General features: G+C 35.6%; 1 protein-coding gene across 1 annotated transcript in view; it reads left to right on the top strand.

Annotated features, from left to right (window-relative positions):
* The window catches only part of Gpr158 (G protein-coupled receptor 158), a 357,473-nt gene extending 338,638 nt beyond the window's left edge, over positions 1-18,835 (top strand). Inside the window, exons 8-11 of the mRNA XM_013014644.1 lie at positions 7,563-7,701; positions 13,034-13,139; positions 16,263-16,409; positions 17,360-18,835. Of these exons, the coding sequence (XP_012870098.1) occupies positions 7,563-7,701; positions 13,034-13,139; positions 16,263-16,409; positions 17,360-18,835 (1,868 nt within the window). The remainder of the gene's footprint in view (positions 1-7,562; positions 7,702-13,033; positions 13,140-16,262; positions 16,410-17,359) is intronic.
* Positions 18,836-22,559: the final 3,724 nt, after the last annotated feature.

Raw genomic sequence — 22,559 nt, 5'->3', positions numbered from 1 at the left:
GTACTATAGTATACTTTTTTGGTATATTTAGTTGGAAGCTTTCAATTTATGATTATGAATTTAGAACATCTATTCAATATATGAAATGATTTCAGTAAGATAATTTAGAATAAATAGGAAAGATCTTACCTATAATATACTATGAGACTGCTGAGGAGCAATTGTGCATTCTAATGTCAATGACACCCCTAATTTCCACTCCATGACTCAAGATGTCCATCAGAGTTCAGTGCAGTGCTAGGCAAGCACTCTACTGTTTATTCCAGAGGTTAGCTGAAATATAATTAAAAATTAATTATTTTACTTTCTTTTTAGCCCAATAAAAGCATACATACAGAAGCTCAATGGAGGCCTGTATTATCTTCTGCCATTCTATCTTTCTGTATGAATGTCATCATCCAAATCTTTTCAACAACATTTACATGATCTAATAACTATTGCCTTGTTATAAATTAAGTCTACCAATGCCTGAGATATCTCATGGCCCTAGGAATTCTTTGAGTTTGACATCACTTGCTCTAGAGTATACTTGTCAATCTGGAAAGAACAGCACAGGAAAAAGTGTAAGCAATAATTAAACTGTAGTGATAGGCTTAAAGGCCATTCCATTTAGGAATTTTGAAGTATTTGTATTTTCAGTGAGTCCTGGTTGATTACTTCACTAGTCAAAATTGTAGTCAGTTCCATGATTTGTACATGGAATATTTGCACTACAGAAAAAAGTATTTATTTTTTGTCATTGACATACTTTTCTTCTTTGTTGTTCTCCTTCTTGGTATAATATTTTAAACACACAAAACATATGTTGTTTACTCATCTGCCAGTGTTTAAAAGGAACTGGGAAACTTTTACTGAGTTATATAGGGAAATTCTAAAATTGTTTCTTAGGATGTAAACCATTATCCTAGAAAATTATGACAGGTGAGATATGAAATCAGTACAGCTTAATGAGCTCAAAAAGCCAATTATCACATGTTCTGCTCATTTGTGGAATCATGGATATAAAAGGGAAACTCAGGACAGGTAAGTAGGAAGGGGAAAGATACTGAAGTTTCAAGAGGATTAAAGTAAACTATATGTGTGTATTTACATATATATTATACACATATATATGTATATACATATGTGTATATAAACAATCATACTATACATACTACATATATGCTATACAGTGTACTTTGATGTATACACACAAATATACACATCACACTATCTACACATATATATTTATATACATATATATGCACACACACATACACACAACACGACACAATAAAACCTACCAAATACTACTATTTGATAAATCAAGAGAAAGGAAGAATGAGCATACACAGGAGGATGTAAACTCATTCAGACTATACTGTAGTCATGTGAAGGATTATCACAATGAAATTCCCTCATATTATTAATGTATGTTAATTCTCAACAATCAAAAGATTTCAAAAGAAATACTTGGAAACAAAAACTTAAATGTTTCATAAATTATGTGTCTATGTTACTTTAAAATAAGTTTAATGGGGCTAAGAAGAGTAAAATATTGTGAGCACAAAATGACTTTACAGCATGGCTAGCCCTGGTGCCATAGCCAGAGGGCTGTATGCACTTTGAAGTTGTTCTCCTGTTGGCCTTTATAGGTGATCTAAGATCACAGAGCTGGAACATCTTTTGTGACACAGAACTGATATTAATTCTCACTTTTTGCTTGCTTCAGTCCTTTGAAAAAGCAATTGGCATTACTTACATTGTGGTACATTAATTTTTTAAAGGCCACAGTAGTTAGCTTTTAAACTGTTATTTCTTATAGATTAACAACAAAATACCTCCTTTTTCTAAAAGCCCTATTTGGATCTTTAAATATAAATGTAATTCCCTTTTTAACTATACTCATGCTTCCCATCAAAATCATTTAACACTAGGAATTATTTTCTAAAGCAGAAGCACAACACATATTTCAACTCCTACATAATAACAAGGCAAAATTTGGTAACATCTGCATATTTTCTTTTCTAATTGCAGTACTAGTCTGAAGTTAATTATATGAAGCTGATTTTTCCTAAGCACAACTTTTATATATCACATTTAGTTTAATTGGTACTTTGAATAATAAATTGTTTTTCACAGTGAGAACATATTGTTTGATATTGCTAATGAAATGATTTTCATGTTCAGCTTAGCTATTATGAGAAATCTTATTTTGTCTTATATTTTTAAAATATAATTCTCCATTGTAAAAGACTAATTAATCTGATAACTGTTTTCCTTTTTCTTTTTTTAATCTTTGGTGTAGTAACATATAAAAACAATTCTTGCTCTGAGTGACAGGAGATGCTGTTTTTTAATGCAGCTACATGTGAATCTTTCACTTATAGTGGACTTTTTTGTGTGCACTGTCGTTGCTTAATAAATATTTTTAGGTTCAAAATCCTTTGTGCCAACTCAAGCACTACACACATGGCATATGTTGGTAAATAAAGGCTACCACTGAGAATCATAATGCCAATATCATCATCCTCATCCTCTCAGAGGTCTGTTTAAAAATGTGAGACAAAATAAAATACAACTTTTTATTTGGCAAAGAACAATTCATGAGTCAGAAGCACAAAACTGAAAGGAGGTTATGAATTTTGCTTTAGCAGCCAGATTGCTAAGCTTTTTCAGCCTGAACTCAGTACCAAATAAAGAAACTACTTAATTGGCTCCAGAGAGGGAGCTGTCTGATTTGGAATTAGTTTGAAGAGAAGGCCCATGTCATAGAACTGACTGCTCTTTTTCAAGGAGGTTCAGATGTCTCATTAAATTGGTGGTTTCAAATCTCTCCAATTTGTTGATGTAGGAGCTCAGAGCTATAAACTTGTCTCTGAGTACTACCTTTCCTGTGTCCCAGAAGAGCTAGTAATTTGTGTGTTCATTTTTGTTGAATATCATGAACATTTGAATTTCTTTTCTAATCTCTTCCATGACCCACTGGTGATTCAACAGTGTGTTGTGCAGCCTCCATATGTTACAGGACTTTGTTTGGTGGCTTTTGGGGTTTTGTTCTAATTTTATTCCCTTGTGTTCTGAGAGAATGCAAGGTATAACTTCAATGTTTCTGAATTTGGACAAGTTTGCTTTGTGATCTAAAATGTGGTCTATTTTGGAAAGTATTCCATGTGCTGCTGAGAAAAACATGTATCCTGATGCTGCTGGGTGAAATATTCGGTAGATGTCTGTTAAATCTTGTTGATCTATGCAGTTGTTTAGATCTGCGGTTTCTCTGTTGAGTTGATCTATCTAGTGGGGAGAGTGGTGTGTTAAAATCCCCAACAATTAATGTCTTTGGATCTATATGGGATTTGAGGGAAAGTAGTGTTTCTTTGATAAATTTGGGTGCTCCATTGTTTGGCGAATAGATATTTAGAATTGTAATATCCTCCTGAAGGAGAGATCCCTTAATTAGTATGTAGCGACCTTCTTTACCTCTTCTCATGAATTTTAATTTGAAGTCTATTTTATCTGATATTAGGATTGTAACTGCCGCCTGTTTATGGGGGTTGTTTGCTTATATAGATTTTGTTCCAGCCTTTCACTTTCAAAATATATTTGTTTTTATGGGCAAGGTGTGACTCCTGGAGGCAGCAAATAGAAGGATCTTGCTTTGTAATCCAAATAGACAGTCTGTGTCGCTTAATTGGAGAGTTAAGTCTATTAATGTTGAGAGTTAGGACTGAGAAGTGTTTGACAGTTCCTGCCATGTTATCCACTTTCTTGGGGGCTGGGACAACTGGGTTCTTCCTATGGTTCTTGGATTTTTAGTGTGGGTGTGGTTTCTTGACCTTTATTGTGGTCTTGTTGGTTTTCTATGTGTAAGACATCTTTAAGTATCTTTTGTAGGGCTGGTTTGGTGGAGATATATTGTTTCAGTTTTTCTTTGCTATGAAAGGTTTTTATTTGACCTTCGGTTATGAAGGAGAGTTTAGCTGGGTACAGTATTCTTGTTGACAGTTGTTTGTCTTTAGGGCATGGTATACATCATTCCAGGCTCTTCTTGATTTAAATGTCTCTGCTGAGAAATCTGAGGTGATTCTAATTGGTTTCCCTTTATAAGTGATTGATCATTTCTCCTTGACAGCTTTAAGGATCCTTCCTTGGTCTGAATTGATCCTGTGCAGATTATAATGTGACCGTGGGATGTCCTGTTCTGGTCTGGTCTATTTGGGGTTTTAAAAGCTTCTTGTATCTGAATAGGCCTATCTTTTTGCATGTTTGGGAAGTTCTACGCTTGGATCCTGTTAAATAAATTTCCTAGACCACAAGCTTCTGTCTCCAGGTGCTCCTCTACACTTCTTATCCTCAGATTAGGCCTTCTGATGGTGTCTCTCAAATGTTGAATAGATCTATCATATTTCTTGGATAGTTATATGTTCTTTCTCTAGGCTGTCTCCAATCCCGGAGATTCAATCTTCTGCATGGTCTAACCTACTGTCAAGACTTTCTACTTTGTTTTTTATTTCCTTTCCTTCTAATTGGTCGGTTTTGATGGCTTCAAATTCTTTTTTGGAGCTTTGTTTTCGATCTTGTATGGACTTCTTTACTTCCTTAATTTGGTGTTCAGTGTTTATTCTCAAATCCCTTAGTTGATTGGTTATGGTTACATTGGACTCCCTTTCCTTCGGACAGACTCCATTCAGCCTTTCCTTTGTGGTCTCCCTGGGTTCCTTCAGCTGTCTGTTTATGGATTCCATGAACGCCTCTATTGATCTTTGTCTATTCTCATCCTGCTCATATAATCCCTGTATTACTCTTTGATTAGCTTCCTCACACTCACGTATTACTCTTTGACTGTTCTCAGCCAGCTCATGCAATTCCTGTTTTAATCTTTGATTAGCTTCCTTATGCTCACGAGATTTCCTGTATTAATCTTTACTTAGCCTCATCTTGCTTCCTCCCTTCTATGCTCACACTGAGTCCTTTGAAGGCTTTCAGTCTTTTCATTTACCATGTTTACCAGTAGTATTTGTAGAGCTTTTTGCTTTTTTGTAACTCTCCCCTGGATTATTCATTAGCTGTTCTGTCACCTGATTATCATGAGTGTGATTTGAGATATTTTGACTTGCCATTTTTTTTGTTTCTCTGGCTTATTCAACCCATTTGCCATGAAATTAACCCCAATTTCACATTAGAACATTATTTTAAGGCAAGCATCAACCAAAGTCCTGTAGTTGCACAGTCAAAATGGCTGCAGATACAATGTAGTTCAACAGATACAATCTATTTAACATCAAACAACTATGGATTAATGAGCTAAAAATATCAAAGAGGGATTCAGCAGATCAGAGGTTAATAGGTTTAGGGAGAATTGTGGAGAAAAATAGGATTCGAGGGATGTGGAGAGGTAAAAGGAAAGAGTGAATTCAACCAAGTCCTACTGTCCAAGAGGAATTGGAAAGAACAGAATGAAAGGAGAGAAATAAAGAAACAAGAAAAAAATGAAAAAACAAAAATTTAAATTAAAAAATGAAACACTTAAAAATTATTTAAGTATAAAAAATAATACTGATAGAAGAAAAGGACAGAATGAGAGGAGAGATACAAAGGAAAAATGAAAAAATAAAAAATAAAAAATTTAAAAATGGAATATTAAAAAATTGTATAGGTATAAAGAAATAAAGAAATAATACTACTATTAAAGAAGTTAAGCCTAAGAGGTTGTAAATTGAGTAATCAATTTCTGAATTAAGTATCTACACAACGGATAAGGTCTAATAATCGATGACGGGTATATATATGGGGATGAGCAGAACAGCAATTAAGTCATGCAAAAAAAAAAAAATGGACCAAAAGGTTAAAAGAGATTTAAAACACACACACACACACATACACACACACACACACACACCTAAAATTAAAATTATGAAAGAAAAAGCAGAAAACAATATTTAATTAAAAATTATATAGAAAAAAGAGTTGGTTTTTTTTTGGGGGGTGGGGGAGATCTTGTATCTCTCCTGTGCCTGTAACCAGTCTCTTGGTGGAGTCTCTGGTTTGCTTGTGGTGTTTGGTTTTCCTATAGCTTGACTGGTTTCTTAAGTCAGTTTGTTTGAGCAGGCAGATAAAAGCTCTACCTTACCCAGGACTTTGTGATCCTCCTCCCAGGCTAGTTCAGCGGGAGGGAGATCTGCTTTGAGTATCCCAAAAGAGGATGATGGCTGTTTCCTCTAGCTTAGAGTTGCTGTGATGAAGCTAGATTCTGGGTAGGATTGAGGCCTATCAGCAATCAGTAGCTTTTCCCTGAGAGGCCAGCTCCTGAGACACTCACAGAGCTCAGCCTGGAGCCTTTCTCAGGATTTATGTTTACTGAGTTTCAATTGTTTGTCTTTTACCCCTCCTGCTGGTGACCGTGTTGCAGTGGGTAGGAGCAGCCTCTGGCTCTGTTTACCCAGTGAAGAAAGTCACTCCTCCAGGTGCAGAGCTATCTCTGCCTGGGAAGGGTAACTTTCCCCTGGGTGGAGCTGAGCCCTGCAGGTCAGATCAGGTTCCTGTGACCTGTTGAATGGCTCCTATTGTTTTCTTCCAAAGCCTGAGTTGGAGCTAGCTGCTCTATCTGAGCCTTTTTCAGTATCAACAATGGAGTTCTTCTCCAGTGGTGGGGGAGTGAGGATGTCTTGAGGGTACTCACATCAGCCTCTAGGCCGTCCATGGTGTGTGATCAGCAAGATGAAGATTTCTGCCCCTTGTCAGTTCTTGCTGATGGTGAGTAGAATCTGCTGGCACACCATATCTGGCACCTTTGTCCCAGACTCTCTCTGTTGATATGGCGGCTGCAGCAGCCAAGTGCTCAGATTTGTCTCCTTCATCAAGCTGCCTGGATTTTTCCTCTCTGGCCAAACTCTCTGTACTATGATGGCACACTTGGTGTGATTCTCTAGCCTAGGACTGTTCACCGGAACACTAAAACTGCTTTCTATGCCAGAACTTGTTTAGCCTCCAGATTCTCCTCCACCATCTTCCGGACCTCAGGATGGCAAATTTTATAAGTCTTCCAGCACTCCACTCACAAAGGTGGGATTCCTGTCATGAGTGAAGAGATGAATACTTCATTCATAAAATATGCCATTGAATGTTTAGCAACCTATGTTCTCACATTGCTGGCAATGGATACTTTTACTTGTAGAACTTGTTGGATATAGTAAAAATTTTCTAGAAATTGTGTCTGAACACATGATTGAAATTCTGTTTTCATCTTAATAACATTATTATGATCCAGATTCTACATGTATGTCCTAAAATCTTTTGGGTCATGTGGAAAGTTATTTTACAATAAAATTTGTTTTAGCAAAAATTTTTGAGAATGTAAATGCTGTTTAAAATTATGACATTGATACATTATACCTTTGAAAAGACTCTATACACTGAAGAAGATGTAAAACTAATAAATATATCTGTATTCTTCTGTGAATGACACTTTATAAGCTCCTATTCTAACTAAATGTCTTAACAGTAGACAAGATGCATGTTAAAGACATTGGGCATTGTTTCTCTTTACCTGTGAAACTAATGGAAATTATTTGCTCTCATTCCAGCTGAGTTTTCCTTCCTTTTGTGGGGCGTATATCTCTGCTATGCAGTACGGACAGTCCCATCAGCATTCCATGAGCCCCGTTATATGGCTGTTGCAGTTCACAATGAACTCATTATCTCTGCTATATTCCACACAATTAGGCAAGTAATCTGCAGACCTAGTAAATACTTTATTAATTTTCCTTGCATATTACAATCTAAGTAGCAAAATTGGGTAAAATACACTATAGAAGGAGTTAGGAAGGATAATGGGGCAGCATAGATCAAGATGAATTATACCTATCAACTAATTTCTTGGATGATAACTGTACAACTAAAAATAACAAAGATATAATTTTTAAACAAAAATAGAGTAATTTGTTACAGAAAGGAGAAATGAGTCGTTTTCTAACTTGATTGTTCTTAGCTTCTTTTGATATGTATTGGTTTTTCCTTTGACTTTTTATGAAGATTTGCTAAATGTTATATAAACTAAGTTGTAAGTTATTATGGGATATTGTTTCTGTGTGACACTATAATTGAAGATCCAAAGCAACACACATAAATTACAAAGCAAACTCTTAATACTCAAATAGCTTTTTTGTATGAATTCTGGTTTTCATTCATTTGAAACAAAAAAATTGACTTCAATTTGATTATTAGATTATTATGGATATTAGGTTTTGTCATTTGACAGTTAAGCCATATCCCCATTTTGTTTTCTTTCTTTCTTTCTTTCTTTCTTTTCTTTCTTTCTTTCTTTCTTTCTTTCTCTCTCTCTCCTCTCCTCTTCTTTTCTCTTCCTTCTCTTTTCTTTTTCCCATTGCTTTTTCTATACTATTTCACTTCATCTTACTCTACTTGAGTATATCTCATTGTTCTATTTTTATACATGCAGATAAATTATGTGGACCATATTCATCCTTACCCATCCTATTTTCTAGCCCTCCTCTATTCCATTGGTGCCCACTTCCCTCAACAGAACCTGTTATACTTATGCTTTTCTGTTATTCATTTATAAGTGTATTAATTATATCAGTAGGAGTGGAGGTGCCACTATGGTGACTTTTAAAAGGTTTCAAGCAAGAAAAAGAGGTATTTGTGGTCCCACAACCCTGGAAACGCTATCAAGAGGTCAGGAATCAAGGGCATTGCCCCTTTCAGATTTGCTTTACTCTGTGAGAGAAGGGTAGTGGCAGAAAGAAAGTTGCAATACAACATTGTAAGTAAGCAAAGGGACAACTGTCTTTTCAGTTCTGCTCAGACTAAAGCTCCAGAATCTGAGAATCTGGGAAGTGATGTCCTTGATGTAGCACTCAAGAAGTACCAGAAGACATTTCATCTTTTCCTCTGAGCTCTAATACTAACATTTCTGTGAAATAGCCTCTCTTCCAAGTGAAGCTACTTTTTATTTTGGTTTCAAAATGTCCAGTATGTAAGTTTCAAGATCTAATATTAAAACTATATACATCATTTACTATCCAAACCACTTAAAAGTTCCAAACCTGCAAGGTTTATCACAGATGAGTTTAAATGTCTTCTGCTGTCATAATGTACCCATAATAAGCTGCTAGCCTTCTTAGAAGCAAATTGATTGCTCAATCTAAATCTGTTCAGAGCAGTTATTTCTACTTTAAATGTACTCTGATCTGTTTTTTTTTTACTTCGCTGCCAGTTCTTCAGTGGATTTCAAATACGAAATTGGCCTAACTTCCTTCAGAAATAAACAAGACAAAACATATATTTAATTAATCTTTAAATGTGATAAAGCAGTAGAGAGCTGGTATAGAAAAAAATCATAAAATAAAAACTAAAGCCTCTAATCAGCCCATTAAAAAAAAAAACTGGCACTATTGCTGGGAGCTAGTGGCTCACACCTGTAATTCTGGCTACTCAGGATGCTGAAATCTGAGGATTGTTGTTTGAAGCCTGAGGAAAGAAAGTCTGTGAGACTCATCTCCAATTAATCACCAGAAAACTGGAACTGGATCTGTGGTTCAAATGGTAGATACTAACCTTGAGCAAAAAATTTTAGGGACAGAGCCCAGGCCCTGAGTTCAAGCCAAGTAAACAACAACAAAAGCACTACTAACAAATTCCTATATCAACTTTAGATATATTTATATTTGAGTGTATACTTACTGAATTATAGTTTAGCATTATAGTTAAATCATCAGAATAGTGATTTGAGGGGAAACAGTAGGGAGTAAGTAATAGAAATAATAAAGAACTCAATCTTAGTTACACATATGCTAGCTCACAAATGATATAAATCCCCAAAGTAAGAACTAAAACAATACAGTTCAATAATCTTTTTCTTGAATGAAATAAATATTAAATATAGCTTCTAAGGCTAGCAGTATATTTCCGTGATAGAGTACCTGGTTAATAAGTGTAAAACCATGGGTCCCATTCCCAGTATCACAAAAAATAAGTGAACAAAGCTTCTAACATAAAGAAAAAATGCTGTCTCTTAATATATTATTTGTGTGCTTTTTTATCTGCTTAAAATATAATTTTCATGTGTATATCCATTTATATGCATATATTAATAAACTGAAATAACTACATATTTTATATGGATTTACTTTCATTTTTACACATATAATATACAAAAATAGGCTAAACTCAATGGACTAAGTCTAAAATTTTAATATGCACAAGTTTTTCCCTCAATCTATTTGAATTATTTACTTATTTTTAATGATAAGCTTATAAGACTTGGGAAAATTATAGAACCTTTAAAAAAAACCTGCTTGATTTTTTTTCTTTTTTTTTCTTCTTGTGCTCGTCCTGAGGCTTAAAATTGGGCCCTGAGCCCTCACACTCGCACTGTCCCTTGCCTTTTTTTTCTTTTTCTCCAGTCCTGAGGCTTGAACTCAGGGCCTGGGCACTGTCCCTGAGCCTCTTTGTGCTTAGTCTAGCTCTGTACCACTTGAGCCACAGCTCCACTTCTCTCTTTTTCTAAGTAATTATTGGAGATCAGAGTCTCATGGACTTTTCCTGCCTAGGCTGGCTCTGAAGTGTGATCCTTATATCCCAGCCTCCTGAGTAGCTAGGATTATAGGCATGATTCATGGGCACTCAGCTTCCCCAAACTCTTTTGCTCAAGGCCAGTGCTCTATCACTTGAGCCCCAGCCATACTTCCACCTTTTTGGTGATTAGTTTGGTGCTTGGTCCGCCTCCTGAGTAGCTGGGATTAGAGGTGTGAGCACAAGTGCTTGAGTAAAATATGCTTAATTTAAAACCTCAATTTAAAAATATTTCTACACTCCTAGAATTTATACCTATTTTTTTAAGTCAAAAACTCTTAAAAATTAAACCTTAAAATGACAGCAAATCCAGCTTTTCTTAAGGTAATTCTAGCCAGAACAATCTAAAAACATAACCTCATATTAACTTAAAGCTGACTAATTGTAAGGTAATTAATGTAGCATATTTTGCTTACCATTTTAGAATATAAACTATTTTAACTCAAGATATATAGAATTAGTATTCCTTTTAGGTATGTTTTTCTTGTTTGAAGTTCACTTGCATTGGTATTTGAGATAGGCATGAGTATGTTTACAGCCAACCAATCCATCTCCATTGTGTACTTTCCCCTAAAATACTTGCAGTGACCTTTAGGAGGTCACTGTATCATTTGCAAAGGGAATAATACATATATACAATATAGAATATATACACAGTATATAATATTCAAGGGTATAGAGTAATATACAAATGTAATATACTTTATAATGTAAAGTATTTAAAATAATACTTTAATATTGAATATTTTAAAATAATTTTAGTAATTTATAATTTAAAATATTTTTGAATATCCATATGTATTACCATAATTTTGTGAAATTACATCTATATCAGGAATATTAAGGAACCAAACTTAAACAGTCTTCAGGGACTAAAACTTGTTACTAAATATAATGGTCCTATTATAATACTTTAAAATGTCTTGGAAAAGAAGAAGGAAGGAAGGGAGGAAAGAAGAAAGGAAGGAAGGAAAGGAAGGAAGGAAGGAAAGGAAGAAAGAAAGAAAGAGAGAGAGAGAGGGAGAGAGGGAGGAAGGAAGGGAGGGAGGGAGGGAGGGAGGGAGGGAGGGAAGAAGGAAGGAAGGAAGGAGAAGAGAAAGAAGAGAGAAAGAGAAACTTCAAGGAGCCCAGGAAGAGAAACTATGTGAAAGGCATCTTAGCTTTGCACAAAGTGAATGTCAATTCATCTCCAGTTATCTCAGAAATGAGTTAAGAAAAAATGATCATCTAGAATAGCCTTTTCAGTGACATGTGAGATGCAATCCAGTACTTCCATGTATGTTACAAGTCTATTTTGAGTCCAACTCCAGAAGAATGGGGAAATGGACAGTTATTTTGGATGACCCTGAACTTCTAGTACAGCTTTATGTTCTAAACAGTGGAGAAGAGGGAGAAATGAGGAGGCGATCCCCTTAATGACAACCTGGTATTAAACATTAATAATGTAATATTTTGGCTGGGCGCCAGTGGCTCACACCTGTAATCCTAGCTACTCAGGAGGCTGAGATCATGAGAACCATGAGGATCATGGTTCAAAGACAGCCTGGGTAGGAAAGTCTGTGAGACTCTTATCTCCAATAAACCACTCAGAAAACCCAAAGTGGTGCTGTGGCTCAAGTGGTAGAGCACTAACTTTGAGCTGAAGAGCTGAGGGACAGCTCCCAGGCCCAGAGTTCAAGCCCCATGACTGACAAAAAAGTAATATTTACTTAGTAAAATTGTCATGAATATGGTATAATATAGATATGAAGTTAGTTTCTTTTTAGTCATTCATGTATTTTTGATTTGTGACTATAAAATGAACTTTTTTTTACTTAGCATACTTTCTAAGCTTTTAAAAAAACATCAGATTTGATGATATATGTTATTGTAATAAAATTCTAATTATCTAGTTCCCAAAGTGGCCAAATATTGTATTTATCTTTCATGGGTAAACAATGGAAAGTAACAAATTAAAAGAAGATTTATGCTGCAAAAGACTTCAATTGAAACAACCCTTGATTTTTGCATAAGGAAGAATCTTTCAAACCTGAACTTAGGTTTGTACAAGTACCTATTGATTTACAAAAAATTCCAAAATTGTTAGAATATTTCTTGATTCTCTGTCCTCAATCAGCTTGGAACACAGTTCTCAGTAAGAGACTATTTTAAGTGTTACATTTTTAAATTGTGTAGGAAAATTTGATAATTAAGAACAACTAAAATAATTATTATAGAAGATGTACTTTGCAAATCATATTATACTCATTTTATACATTGCATGTTTACCATTTAAACTTGGAGGTCATTCACAAAGACTGATAATACCCATTTCCTCTTCATTCTAATTATTTCTTCACTCTAATTTCATCTTTATTTTAATTAATGAATATTAGAATCATAATTTATTTAAATGTGTCTTATAATTTCTAATTTGATGAAAAGATATGTTCTTGGCTTATGTGGTGAATTCTCATTTCAGATTTGTTCTTGCCTCACGGCTTCAGTCTGATTGGATGTTGATGCTGTATTTTGCACATACTCATTTGACTGTGACAGTTACCGTCGGGTTGCTTTTGATTCCAAAGGTATTCTTATACCATTATATTTCGTAATGAAAGACAATTGTTTTTAAAATATCTTGTAATATAAAAATTTCTGTAAAATATCTTGTAATATAAAAATATATAAAATATAAAAAATGTGGAAATTTACTTGAAACTCTAGAAGCTTTTACAAGTTCTCTTCTCAGGAAATCAGCTGTTTATTTTCTTTCTGAATTTATTAAACATCTTAAATAATCATATAAGAATACTTATCAAAATCCATGATATGTTTCAGTCCTTTTCCAAATACTTTATGTCTACTTCTGTTTTTATTATTGGTTCAGTGTAGCTTTCAATATAAATATAACCTCAAGATCATTTATTAAGACAACTATCTTTTTATAAGAATCATCTTGTTTACATACATATTCAGAGAAGTCATATTTTTAAAACATTCACATATTTTGTATAAATAGAAATAGTTGCAATGTTACATACAGAAGAATATACATTGTAACATATTCTGACAAAGACTTATCTAGGCTTTAATAATGAAGGCGAGATGGGCCAGGACTCACAAGACAGGGATTTTGAACTTGCTCTTCACTGTGAAAAAGTCTGGGTACTGTACCATTAGTCCAGATTTTTGTTCTCTCTGAACCTCCATTTCCTTGTCTATAGGTAGTAGAGCGGCTTTGAATGATACAATACTGGAGTTTGGGGAAAAGCTAAATCATACAATTGACAGCACTATCATTTTTCTCTTTTATACATAGAGAATCATATTAGAACATTGTATGTCCTATGTGTTTCAATGTGTGACATGAATATGAATATGTGACTCCCTGTCTTCACTCCAGGCTATACCTCAACTCTCATGATTGATAAGGTTCAGCCTAATTGAAAAGGACAAACAAGTTTAAAGAGAACAAAATACTTATTTTAATCTTTACTTGAATTGCATTAACTAGCCAGTGTAGTCTGTTACTATAATTTATCCTATTTTAATACTTTGCACAATATGATTATATATTTATTAGATGAATTCTTTCACTATTCAATAAATTGTTGAGCTCTAAAAATAATTGAAAACATGTTCATACAAAAAATTATGCTTGAATATTCAGAGCAACATTATCCATAACTAAAGAGTAAATACAATTCCGTGTCCAATGATAAATATATAATTGTGATGTATCCATATAATAGAATATTGTTTGTTAATAAAAAGGAATTAAATGCTGATACAACAATTCTAGAACTTGAAAAACTTTGAAAACATTTATGTGAATTATCCATAATAGGCAAATTGACAGAGATAGAGAGTAGACTAGTGATTTCTATAAAGAGAAAAGAGAAATAGATGTGATTGCTAATAAGTTTGTTTCTTTTTTGAGGTGATAAAATAAACTAGAATTACATAGAAGTGACTGTTACACAACTTAATAAACATTGATAATCATTACACATTTGAAAATTGTAATTCTTCTCACATGAATTACATTTCAATAGAAAAACGGTGTAAAAATATTAAGGACTTTGCTAATCACCATATTCTTAAGAGCATGAACAGCTAAAAATCAGTGCTTTCATTTTCCTTATATTAGGGGAGGGATGGGAGAATAAAGATAAATATTTAAAGTAATATTTTTGAGGAAGTGGCGCTGTGGCTCATGTGATAGAGCACTAGCCTTGAGCTGAAGAGCTCAGGGATAGCACCCAGGCCCAGAGTTCAAGCCCCATGACCAACTAAAAAAAAAATCTGAAGTAATATTTTTGATAATTTACTAAGGAAGAATGATAGAATAGGAAATAGACAATATCTGACAAATAATGGTTTTGTGTTTTGTTTCTAAGAATACATTTTGCTACTGAGCCATATCCCCTAATTCTGCTTTTTTAAATTCATGAATATATCCAAGCTTTCACTCCAGAAAATCAGTTCTATACTTACAAGTAATCTCCAGGTAGTTAAGCTCATAGCTTGTAAGATTTGAAACTCTAATATATTTTCCATTTATGACCCTAAATTCATATGTGTCTTGCAAAGACAGGAAAAAGAAAGGAAGAATAATTCACAGTACTATGGTTTCTCAGTTCAAATTACAAAGCATGCTTTATTGTTAAATAGAGAATTGCTATTTTATGTGTCATCCCACATACATGTTCACTTGTCTAGCTAAGTCTATCAAAAAGGTGACATAAACATCTCTCTATTGTCAAAAAGTTGAGCTTTGTTTTTTAAAGCAATGTTTTCACCAATAATAAGCTGAGCGAGGGGAATCCATGTTCTCTAAGCCATGACCTCAATTTTCATAAAGCAATTGCATGCTGTGTAAAATGTGCCAGTATTGTGTGATTCTCCTTCCTACTTTCCATCATTTATCCAATTCACTTTTCTAGATTTCACCACTTAAAAAAAAGACTAGAGACCAGCACATAAAACTAAAACTATCAACAGACAATATTAGAAAAACAAACTTGAATGTGTGGCAAGAGGAACACATGACGAGTCAAGGAAATAGCTGTAGTTTCAGGAAAGCTTTCCATTTAAATGCAGACACCATCTAACTCAGAGTATGTTAGACCAAGAGCTCATTACAAAGAGGTTCCATAATGACCGAGTTGAGATAGGAATCAGACAACCTGTCCACTGTGTTTTGAATGTAACTTTTTGAATGCTATGTGTGTAAACTGAAAGTCACCTTATGGCTAATCTATTTCTCAGAAAATATAGAAGCAAAATGATAAGCACAAGGTAGATACCACTACTCAAAAGAAAACCCAAACCCATCCAACGAACCACCAGTACGTATAACTTGTTCCTCCTCAAAAGTCTTTCTTTGGATTTTTATTTTCACTTCCTAAAAGCAAGTGTGCAATGGGAGAGAGGTAAATGTAATGTCAGTTAACATTGGTGCCTTGAAAAGAGCAAGGGCAAAAGCTAGAATCAAAACTAGGACCAAATATTGATTGCCTTACTTAGGGCTTAAGCCTATGATATGCAAAATAAAACTCAAGTAGAGTAACAACTCACTGGAAAGTACTTAGTAGACAAACTCATCCAGCTGAAGAAATGAAGTTAACATCAGAACTTTTCAAAAATGATTATGCTCTGTCTTTAGTGAGCTAATGCCTAAGGCTCATATTGAATATCTATTGCAGTTTTCACATTCAAGCAATAACCCACGTGATGATATTGCTACAGAAGCATATGAAGATGAGCTGGATATGGGTCGGTCTGGATCCTACCTGAACAGCAGTATCAATTCAGCCTGGAGTGAGCACAGCTTGGATCCAGAGGACATTCGGGTAAGGCCAGTTTCAGATTTGGGACATTTAAATTCATTGATATGGGCAATACATTGATTGGTGTGTGTGTGTGTGTGTGTGTGTGTGTGTGTGTGTGTGTGTGTGTGTGTGTGTGTGAGTTCATGTTTGCATGATGTGTGTTAGAGAAAAAGAGAATGCATGTGAATGTAGTATTAATTGGAAAGTACAAGCTATTTCAACTCTTACATTAGGCTGGCCATTCTTGACAATTAACTTATTGTCAGTCAGAATGATGAACTGATTTTATATATTCCATAATATTCATTTATCCTCTTGCTGATTGGAAGGTAAAATATACCTGTGAGCAGAGAGGATGGGTTATTTTAAAATAATCCATGGCACAGCCAAGAGTACAGTCTTTGTTAAGAAGAACCCCTCAGAGTCTTTAGGTAACAGAGGGAAACCGAGTCTTCTCCCTCAAGAAGTCCCACAGTACTTATGACCATGTTAGAGACCAAACAGAGGAGTCCAAGAGCCTGCCAACAGAAAGCCAGAAGGAAGAAAGTGCTTTGTGGTAGCCTTGGATCACTGTTCTTAAACCTAATCTAACATTAAATTAGATTATTTGTATCGATTGCTCTATTGTGTTTCCAGCACTGTTTATGGAATGGTTAATAGGTCAGCTGTATGCTGTGTTTTGATATAATCTTGGCTCAGTCATGACCACACAAGTTGAAAGTCAAAGTTCTTGCCCAATGAAGAAGGGTGATTACATAAATTCATGTCTTAAAAACAATCTATGAAACACAAAACACAAAATAATCAGTAGGAGTAAGGGAAAATTGATGAGTGAAGATGTTATGAAATGCTACAGAACAATCACCCTAGAAACCCCATGCTTTTAAGCTAACATATCATTCAGTATCACTGAATGATACTCTCTGGCTGAAATACCAAATTCTACATTTTCTTTGTTCTTGTTCTGACAGGATGAGCTGAAGAAACTGTATGCCCAGTTAGAAATATATAAAAGGAAGAAAATGATCACAAATAATCCCCACCTCCAGAAAAAGCGGTGCTCTAAGAAGGGCTTAGGCCGGTCCATCATGAGACGCATCACTGAGATCCCAGAGACGGTCAGCAGGCAGTGCTCCAAAGAGGACAAGGAGGCTGCAGACCATAGCACAGCCAAGAGTACAGCCCTTGTTAGGAAGAACCCCCCAGAGTCTTCAGGTAACACAGGGAAACCCAAGGAGGAGTCCCTGAAAAACCGAGTCTTCTCCCTCAAGAAATCCCACAGTACTTATGATCATGTTAGAGACCAAACAGATGAGTCCAAGAGCCTGCCAACAGAAAGCCAGGAGGAGGATGCTACAGAAAGCTCCACACTGGACTCTCTTTCCAGTAAAAAACTCACACAAAAACTTAAAGAAGACAGTGAGGCCGAGTCCACAGAGTCTGTGCCTTTGGTGTGTAAGTCAGCAAGTGCTCACAACCTCAGCTCTGAGAAGAAGCCTGGGCACCCCCGAATATCCATGCTGCAGAAGTCCCTAAGCGTCATAGCAAGTGCCAAGGAGAAGACTCTTGGATTGGCTGGGAAAAGCCAATCATCAGGGGTGGAAGAACGTGCTAAATCCCAGAAACCCCTGCCAAAGGAAAAAGAGACAAATAGAAAATACTCCAATTCAGATCATGCAGAAAGTAAAGATTCCACGCCCCCAAACTCCAATCATTTGGAGGAGCCAAAAAAGCTCCAGAAATCTGGGATTATGAAACAACAGAGGGTCAATTCCCCCACTGCCAATGCTGACCTGAGCCCAGCTGCCACCCAGATGAAGGACAACTTTGACATCGGGGAAGTGTGCCCTTGGGAGATCTATGACCTGACCCCTGGTCCTGTGCCTTCAGAATCAAAATCTCAAAAACACGTGTCTATTGCAGCTTCTGAAGTGGAAACAAACCCAGCCTTTTCCTTAAAAGAAACGTCACACCTCAAACCTAAGGTGACTGAAGGATATCAGCAGTCCTGCCAGAAGAGCATAGATAAGGCTGACATGTGCTCTTGGGAAAACCAGGGTCATTCCCTTTTGGAGGATGACAAGCATTTGATATCTAAGCCTCCCATTCTCCCAGGAAGAGCCAAAGATGAGAATGAAGGCCAGCGTTATTCAGCCAGTGTGTATGCTGGGCAATATGAAGAATTGCCCCCCAGAGTCATAGCATCAAAGCTAGAGCATGAAAATCTCAATCAAATGGGAGACCAGGATAAACAGACATTGTCCTCTGTGGAAAATGTGCCTGGCTCTTATAACTCAAGTAATAACTCCCAACAGCCGTTAACATTGCGAGCCGAGGTGTGTCCTTGGGAGTTTGAGACCCCAGATCAACCAAATGCTGAAAAGAGTGTAGCTTTACCTGCCTCTTCAGCTTTAAATGCAAATAGGATGGCAGGGCCCCGGAAATAAGAGGCCCAGGACACTTGTAAAGTGTCGCATCCCCAGGGAGAAAAGGAAGAAAGTTCAGATTCTGTATAAAATGGAATATCTGAAAACAAACCTTCCCCAGGAACACTTGCCAAATGAGAGAAATAGAACAGAGAGTGAAGTGAGATCAAAGTGATGTGGCAGGGCGGGGTGGCTGCATTCCACACAAGACACAAGTCAGTCAGTCTATGGCCAAGAAAAGTCAGTCCTCTGGTAGCACTAGTGAAATCTCCACATCGAAGCATGTTGAAAGGAAATTGATCTCTGCGTGTGCTGTGCCCCTGATCAGTCTTTACATTCTAAACAAGACAAACCTGGAAACAGAGAAGATGTATCATTTTTGTTGAAGGAAAAGGCATAGATATATAAGACAGAAGTTCTAAACAGTAGACTGGAAAGAACTTACTTTACCTATTTAACCTTGATAGCACTGCTTACTTAATGCATCCCAAAAATACCTTTTCTATTAATGATTGCTCTCATTTTCTTATAAATGTATGTTTCAGTACATTGTTGTGTCTCATATTCAAGCATTCCAGATTGTATAATTTTTGCAAATAACTTTGATATTATGTGACACAACACATTTATGCAATCTGCAGCTACTCAATTGTTATTGCAACTACAGAATACCTGCTATCTATCAACTTTAGTTGATTCTTGGAGTACAGTAATCGTTCTCTGGCTAGGAAGCTGTAACTTATGAAAAACTTATAAAAACTCTTAGTTTGGGCTGTGGTTTATATATTGTGAATTTGGATTTGACTATTATTTCACATCATGGTTTGTTACACTGTCTTAATCAGTTTCTTTTAAATATACAAGTTGAGTTATTTGTTTTGCACTTCCTGTTAGGACTCAGAAACTTTATTAATCTTGAAGATCAAATGGTCCTACATAGTCATATGTCTTAACAAGTTAAGGACAACTTATCCATTGTTTGTTCAAAGTCAGAGATAGATCATTCCAATTGATTGTCCCTTTTAACACTTTCAGTATTTCATATTTAGCAGCATTTTCTAAGGAAAAAGCAAAGAGTGAGAAAAACATACTGTGTTTTATTGTCACTGTTGGAAAGGGAAGACTCTAGGAATGATATGAGGAATCTAGCTCTACTGCAGATCCAGGAAATTTGCCTTCAAAATGAAGACAGAAAGGTAGCTCCTAATAGCATTTTCAAGGGATTATTTTTTTTAAAGAGGAAAATTAACGATAGCATCAAGATTGTTGTATGGATATATATATATATTTTATTATGCATACTAAAAATATTTTAAATTACCTTAAACTATTCTCATAAATCTTTATGCATTACTTCACCTAGGAATAGGACTTTCTGGACTCAATACCCAAAGAGATTTTATAGTCTGATTTATTCAAAGCCCATAAAGTGGTGTGGGTTCTTCATTCTCCCAAGCACTAGAAAACTTATATAAGTCTCACAAATTGCCTCTGCAGACTACCTAACTCCAAATGTAAAATTGATTTGCAAGGCAAAACAGTCCTCAAAGCTAATCTCACAGAACTGATTGCATTCCACACTGATCTCTTGGCATGAAAATCATAAGCGGCTGACTTAGCCTTAGTGAAGTGATCTCACAATGAGATTCCAAAGCTAAAGTCTCATTTTATGTAAAGATGAGTCACTTAAAAACAGAGCCCATGCTTCCCTTTCTTTCACTGTAAACACTGAAATATCAGTGCTTATTTGGCCATAACCTTGCTAGCTTAAATAACTGTTTTTTTATTTTATTTTATTTTTATGAGCAGCAAGGAGAACATACTAGGAGGATAAAAGATGGGGAAAAGGGATCAGAAAGTGGATATGAGGCTGTTCTTAGTGAATGTTATTCTCGGTGGAAGGTAAAGACAGAATTCACTTTATCTATCACCAAGCTTTTCTCAGAGACGTGTATTTAGGAGTCAGCAAGGACTTCACCATTTTGCAAAGGTATGCATAAATCTTCCTCACCCATTTGCTTGCTTAATGCATTACTCAGGTTTGTGGGGTAGGTATAAAGAGTATAGAAATTCTATTTTTGACTGCTGCCTTCATTTATTTCTTTCATCTTTTTCTTTTCAATCAAGGCCTATATTCTTGGGGACCTTCTCCTGGACCTTAGTATGTTAAGATGAGTTCCCAATTTTTTTTTTAGAGTTTCTAGACCCACTTACTTGTTTCACTTATGTTTGACATCTGTTAACACTTGGTTCACTTTTGAGAATTAAGTGGTCAAGCACCAATGTCTTTTATTGCACTTCAGGTTGATCCTGCTCAAAATGTGGCTTAAAGAAGACTTGCCAAATTTTACCTGAGTGACAGTCTATAGATTATTCTCCACCAGCGTAAACCAGTGAGAATGCCCAGGGTCTTTCCTAGAGTTTCATTGCCATTACTTATCACCCAGAGAAGTGAGATTCTCAAATTCTGAGATTCTCGTTCCAGACAGATAAGAAGTGAGTAGGTACTATTAAGGTCTGGCAAACATTTGCTAGGTTGTCCTTCTCAGTGCATGTGCAGGCTGCATCCTGTCCTTGTTTTTAAGCCAGGGTTTATAAATTAGTAGATTTCTATCAAGCTTAATAGAACTGTATATTTTATGCAAGAATTACATGCTTCACGACATGAATTATAACTTAACCCATTGTAAACTGGTGGCACATGTGGATTTGAAACTCGACCGTTCTCTTGTATTTGCTTCCTAGGTTTCTGCATGCAAGTGATGACAGGTAGGACTGAAAAGACACTGCCTTTTGACTTCTAGCATTTAGCAACTGAGAGTTGTAGAGTCAACAAAGCTGTAAGTCTCTTCACTTAATCTATGGTTCTTCTAAAACTTATTATCTGAAACCTACAGCATCCCACCATGGAATATTTGGCAAATTTATGTTGTGATGTGTGGCAGCATGTAAATAATTATAACTTCTCTGCAATAAAACATATTTATATGAAAGTGATTTGTGTATTCATCTACCAAAAACTGAACTTTCATCATCCAACCTACTTTAGGAGGAATTCCATAGACATACTTGGTCTGTGCCTCAGATTGCCTATCTACAAGAATGGTTAATTGGCCAAATGTGCCCTCAAACATACAGTAATTATTTGATGCCAGTGAAACCTGTTAGGATTAGTGGTTTTGATTTGGGAAAGCTCTGACCAGCTGGGAGCTAATCCAGCCAGCAGCGTATGTGCGGACTGCCTGCACATACCAGGCAATCTGGTAAGCGGTGAAAACATTAAGAGCTCTAAGTCTCAAAGTGCATCCAGTCACTGGAAGGATAATGGACAGATGACATAACTAAGTCAAGAGTCAGGAAAGACTAAATAGTGAGTTAAGTTCCATAACTGGAGTTAAATTCCATAAGGGTGTGAAAAGGAAAGCATATTGCTGGAAAGGTAATTAGGCTAAGCCTTACATGCTATTGACTTACTGCTTTATCACATCCAAAATGCTTGAAACAGGGTAATAAATGAGACAGAGATGGAACAAACTAGAGAGACTAAACACAGCTAGGCCAGTTGGAAGACTAGTGTGTGAATGGTAATGAAGATGAGGGCCTAAGGAAAAGAATGATGGCTTATTTTAACAAATGAATTTTAATCTTCAAATGAGTTTACTGTTTGGTTATTCTCATTTGAAGTAAGAAAATCAGAATAATTCAATGAACATGACAGATGGCATGTTTAACAACATTATGGCTA

The sequence above is a fragment of the Dipodomys ordii genome, unplaced genomic scaffold (genome assembly GCF_000151885.1).
Source record: "Dipodomys ordii isolate 6190 unplaced genomic scaffold, Dord_2.0 Scaffold24, whole genome shotgun sequence".
NCBI lineage: Eukaryota > Metazoa > Chordata > Mammalia > Rodentia > Heteromyidae > Dipodomys > Dipodomys ordii.
Note: the sequence above shows the minus strand (reverse complement) of the source record. Positions and strands in the feature narration are given on the sequence as shown.